Source organism: Mus caroli, chromosome 10, assembly GCF_900094665.2.
Source record: "Mus caroli chromosome 10, CAROLI_EIJ_v1.1, whole genome shotgun sequence".
In the NCBI taxonomy this organism is placed as follows: Eukaryota; Metazoa; Chordata; class Mammalia; order Rodentia; family Muridae; genus Mus; species Mus caroli.
The window spans coordinates 28,976,376-28,982,095 of NC_034579.1; the positions used below are offsets into that span (position 1 = coordinate 28,976,376).

Consider the following 5,720-nt stretch of genomic DNA (forward strand, 5'->3'; position numbering starts at 1 on the left):
AAAGGGAACTGCAACCCTATAGGTGGAACAACAATATGAACTAACCAGTACCCCGGAGCTCTTGTCTCTAGCTGCATATGTATCAAAAGATGGCCTAATAGGCCATCACTTGAAAGAGAGGCCCATTGGACTTGCAAACTTTATATGCCCTAGTACAGGGGAACGCCAGGGCCAAAAAGGGGGAGAGGGTGGGTAGGGGAGTGGGGGGGTATGGGGGACGTTTGGTATAACATTGGAAATTGAAATGAGCTAAATACCTAATTAAAAAAAAATGGAAAAAAAAGAAGTTGAAACAAAAAAAAATTAACTTTAGGATGGTTTGCATAGGACAGATGTTCTTTTCACCAACTATGGTGTATTAACTCACTTCTCAGATATATACCATTTACAGAGAGGAAATTTTTTATAGAAAGGTGCTGTGTGAATTTAAAATGGTCACAAAGGGCCTATTTGTCTCACCACTAGGGTACTTTTTTGGGTTTTCTATCCACAAATCAATGGTTACTACAAATCCAGATTCTCACATATAGAACACAGGGTCTGCTCTGTGCGATCTGTTTCTGAGAAAGTTGTACCTTTTCTTATGAATGTTACAAAATAATAATTTCCTTGACTCTAAAAGCAGTTGAATAATTTTTTTCAAAACTAAAATGGACAAAAACAAAACAAAACAAAACAAAACAAAACAAGCAAACAAACAAAAAACCCAAAATGGACAAATTGGTGTCTATACAACTTTATTGTGACTTTTAAACTTTTTACTAAGAAGATTATTTTAATAGTAAAACTGGAAAAAATTTTCTCTTACAAACTACATAATATTAATTACACATTCTTTGTATTTTTATCTTATTTTCCAACATCACAATGCTTATAAGTTTTGATATATACATAATGCATGTAAACTTTAATTTATGAAACAAAAGGTGCATGTATAGAAACAAGAAAATAAGGGAGTACTCTTTTTTTCTTTTTGTTTTTTCTTTTTTGTGTGTGTGGTCGATAAACTTTATGTAAATTTCATTCATTTCAATCTAATTTTATAGATGCTTCTACAGGTTAACACCTTTGGAAATTTGAACATATCATTTTCAAGATGATTACAGGATCTTGAACATTGAAAATATAAAGTATTATCTTTTAAAATAATTTTACATATCAATGTGTATGCTATAAAAGGATATAATAATGAGAAATACCTTAAATGACCATTTCACTGTGATACAAATCAGGAAAATTCACTATATGGATAGTTGGATTCTAAAATACTATGAAATTCAGATCACCCTTTACGAAAGAAAATTATAACATGAAACTAATGAAAACATCAATTAATGAGGAAATCTGAAGGGCATCTTTAGTTAGCTCAGAGAATCATTCAGCATGACTTGAATGTAACCAGGATGCAACCTCCATTTTATGCTTGGGCTTAGAAAGCAATATTTCATCTGTGTGTAGGGAGGTGTACAAACCTTTTATATCATAAGTAGTCTCCTCCTTATAAACTTCAGACAGAGGTGACATATAGTAATAGAAAGAGAGAAAAAAAAAGGCTATTCCGGGAATTTAAAATACAAGTAGTGACTTTTGTGGGGAGAAAAAAAAAAGAAAAAGGGGGCTTTGTAGAGAGTAATACGCTGTGTGGTATTGCTACTGTGTAGGTGTCTTGATCAAATGTATTTTCTATGCCAGTTGAAGAATAAAATTTTAAGAAAAATCTGGATTGCAAGGTGGAAGCGGGGTGGGGTAGGGGAAGTCTTAGAATGGTCAGGTGATGTTTTTGTTTAAGGTGAGGAGGCAAGCACCCTGCAGAGCACTCTCAAGAGAGATGTTCTACAGAGGGTGAAGGGAACTCTGGAAGCCAAAGTTTCATCACTCTAGCACTGAGGGGTTTTTAGAGTCCTTCAGAGGTTTTTATCACCTAATTTAGGATTGGTCAATTTGACCAAAGACAGATAGGCTCACAACTTTTGCACAAAGCCTAGTCAGGCTGTGAACCTGGAACACTGGTCTACCAGTAGGGGGCCCTATTGGAGGGAGAAAAAGGATGCCAAGCTAATTTTAAACTGTGTGGAGGAAGCCATATTGTTTATCTGAGGTTCCTGTCCCTATTCATCACACTGTGTAGTATCTAATTCTTAGCCATCACTCTAACTATACATGTGGGGGATTGTTAAACACACATACTATCAATACACCCATGGCGTTACAATTTTGTGAGTAATGGATCCTATACATGCATTCTGGCATATTTCTAATCTTTTTGTGAAATATTCTTGAACTATAGGAAGGAATAACGATATGTTAGCTGAGGTCCAAAACAGGGGGAAAGATGGGCATATCATACTACTCCAAATCCATATTGTGCATTTTAAAAAAATATTCTTCACCTGGTTTATAGAAGAATCTCGTGTCTAGGAAGGAAAAAAATAGTACCTATTTTAATGTTACTTTTGTCTAACACCATAGAAATTCCAGAGCCTGCGATAAGGCAGAAACCATCCTTGGAAGTGCTTCAACAAACAAGTAGATTTGTAGGCTGTTCTAAAAATGGACTACCTCATTTCAGCAACCAGAATATATATAAACTTTAGAAACATTATAAGTTTTGACTCACCTTTGTTTAGGTATTAATGAAAAGGATTCTATTTTTTAGATTTATTATATTAAGTACATTTATTATTTTAAAGACAACAAAGACCCAGCAGAGCTTCATAAATAAATATTCTTGGGTATTTATTTCTATAAAATAAATACAGTTATTTTCTGTTTGATAAAAATAAAATGTGTCATACTATATAAATGCAATAAAATTTCTTTGTGCTAAAGCTTTGTATGCATTTGGTGAGTTAATAAAAATACCTAATAAAAAGTTTTGATATGTAAATCATTATGTAAAAGGATCATAATAATGTAAGTTTTAAAGATGTTGTGATAAAGTTTATGAAATCTTTTACAGTGGATATTAGAATTAGATTGACTATGAGAGAATTCAGAGTTTGCAATAGTATGTATTTCTATGGGTTGTAAGTAATTAAAAAGTGGGAAAAAATCCAACTCCTGAAACCATTTTGTACTGTGCCTGCATCAAACATTTCTTTACTTTGTTGGCTTATTTTTCTAAAATACAGACTAGCCAAGAGCAAGAATGATTAGTGTATTAGTTAGTTAATTATTTATATCATTTGGTACTGTTGAGCAGTTCTCCAGATCACATTTCTGATAAGGAGAATTTCTATGAACAGGATCCTAACAGATTACAATGCACTTGCCCTCTGTGCCTTATTCCAGAACTATCAGTAGTCTTACTTGGATAGCCAACAGAAGTCCTGGGTTCAGCAGCTGGAAACATTTCTAGTTGGAGAGAGTTTTCATGGTTCCTTCTCAAACATTTCACAAGGATACATAAGAACAATTGCTTTAAAGCAAGGAAAGGATTTTGAATTATCAAATATTTCCTACTCTAATATAACCATGAATAATACTGTTTCCATATTTAAGAGGTTTTATAGGTAATGAGTGGGACATTTTGCATGTTATGTATTTTCATTTGCATGCTCACAAAATCACAATTTATTCCTTCACAGAGATAAGTAGTAGTCAAAATAGATGTGTGCCATTTTGTTTGTTCTGTTACATTGTGTCTTCATGTAGAAAAGACAGATGGTGATGACATACTTTCATTGCTTCTTCTTTCTCTCTATTCTGTCAGATCAGTATGCATTCTGTCGGTATATGATTGACATGTTTGTCCATGGGGATTTAAAACCAGGTATTCCAAACAATTCTTATTGTTGTCTGTCTTAATAGCCTCTGTTTCTAAAACTGTCAGCTTTGTCTGTACTAAGCTGTATTTTCATTTAAAAACTTGCATAATGCATGTGCATACCTAGAATAAAGACAATAAAATACAGAAATGATAACTGGTGCTGGGCCCTTTAATTTTACCTGTGTTTGCTGCATGGCCTGTTGAAAATGAAGTCAACTGAAAGCCTAAAGATGCTAATATCTTCATACATAAAAATGCAAATATTTGTAATAATATCTTGGAGTGAAGCAATGAGTCACTTTATATGATTCCTGGTAAATTTAGAAGAAAAGATTTATAATAAAGAAAAATATTCTTGTTTTTCAGATAGAGGATAAAATCACAATAACATACAACACATCTCAAATACTGAGTCTTATCTTTCTAAAATATTTAGATTTTCTTATTTATGGTCTTTTGTGATTCCAGAAAAACACTGAAGCAGTTACATAACTTTGGCTCATACCTCTGCAATGAAGAAAGGTTTTTAATCACACCAATACACCTCTACTCCTTCATATCTTTAATTTTTCTACAAAGTATGATAAGGATAGCTTAAATAAGATGAATAACTTTATTACTTGTACTATGATTCATATAATATTTAAAAATCTCATAGACTACTCTGAATGAAAGTTGACTATTAAAAACCAACTATACTTTGTTACCTTAGCTGGTTTGTGAAAGTCTTTCTAAAATGCTAATTATAACTTGCACATACATTTACAATCAAGCATATCATAACTGAAGCAAGTGCGTAATAATCTAGTTCTTAAAATTTTAAAAGATTTTTAGAATCTTATCACTCTAGAACATTAAGTTAATTCCAGTAACTGATGTAGGTTTTTTCTTTTCTTTTCTTGGATATTTTCTTTATGTACATTTCAAATGTTATCCCTTTTTCCAGTTTCCCCTCCAGAAACCCCCTAGCCTATCTCCCCTCATCCTGATTCTATGAGGGTGTTCAGAAGCCCACCCACTACTCAAACCTTCCCCCTCTCACTTTCCCCTACAGTAAGGCATCAGGTCTTCACAGGACCAAGGGCCTCTCCTCCCATTGATGCCCCAAAAGGCCATCCTCTGCATCATATGTGGCTGGAGCCATTGGTCCCTCCATGAGTACTCTTTTGTTTGTGGTTTAGTCCCTGGGAACTCAAGGGGTTCTGGTTGGTTGATATTGTCGGTCCTCCTAAGGGTTGCAAACCCCTTCAGCTCCTTTAGTTTTTTCTCTAACTCCTCCATTGGGGACTTGGTGCTCAGTCCAATGGTTGGCTGCGAGTATCTGCCTCTGTGTTTGTCAGGCTATGGCACAGCCTCTCAGGAAAAAAGTTATATCAGGCTCCTGTTGGCAAGCACTTCTTGGCTTCCACAATAGTGTCTGCATTTGGTGGTTGTATATGGGAAGGATCCCCAGGTGGGGCAGTCTAAGGATGGCCTTTCCTTCAGTCTCTGTTCCACACTTTGTCTCCATATTTCCTCCATTGAGCATTTTGTTCCCCCTTCTAAGAAGAATTGAAGAATCCACACTTTGGTCTTCCTTATTTTCAGTTTCATGTGGTCTGTGAGTTGCATCTTAGGTATTCCGAATTTTTTGTCAAATATCCACTTATCAGTAAGTACATAACATGTGTGTTCTTTTGTGACTGGTTACTGCCACAGACCCTTTTTGGTCCCTGTCTTTGTAGAACGGGTCTCTGGTTGTAGGTGGACAAGGAGTTGGTGAATGAATGACAAATAGAATCAACACGAGAGATTGTGTAGATTCTGAATGTCATTCATCCGCCGACTCCTTGTCCACCTGCAACCAGAGACCCGTTCTACGCAGAAAGTGACCAAAAGGGTCTGCAACAGTTTGGCGCCTGAACAGAGACATCGGGGCCGGTTAGTCTTTATTTCTTTTTTTTTTTTTTTT

At 35.0% G+C, this 5,720-nt stretch overlaps 1 protein-coding gene across 1 annotated transcript in view; it reads left to right on the forward strand.

Annotated features, from left to right (window-relative positions):
- LOC110303552 (triadin) overlaps nt 1–3,911 on the forward strand; it is a 130,692-nt gene extending 126,781 nt beyond the window's left edge. Inside the window, exon 9 of the mRNA XM_021174666.2 lies at nt 3,713–3,911. Coding sequence (XP_021030325.1) covers nt 3,713–3,807 — 95 coding nt within the window. The 3' untranslated portion in view covers nt 3,808–3,911. The remainder of the gene's footprint in view (nt 1–3,712) is intronic.
- Nucleotides 3,912–5,720: the final 1,809 nt, after the last annotated feature.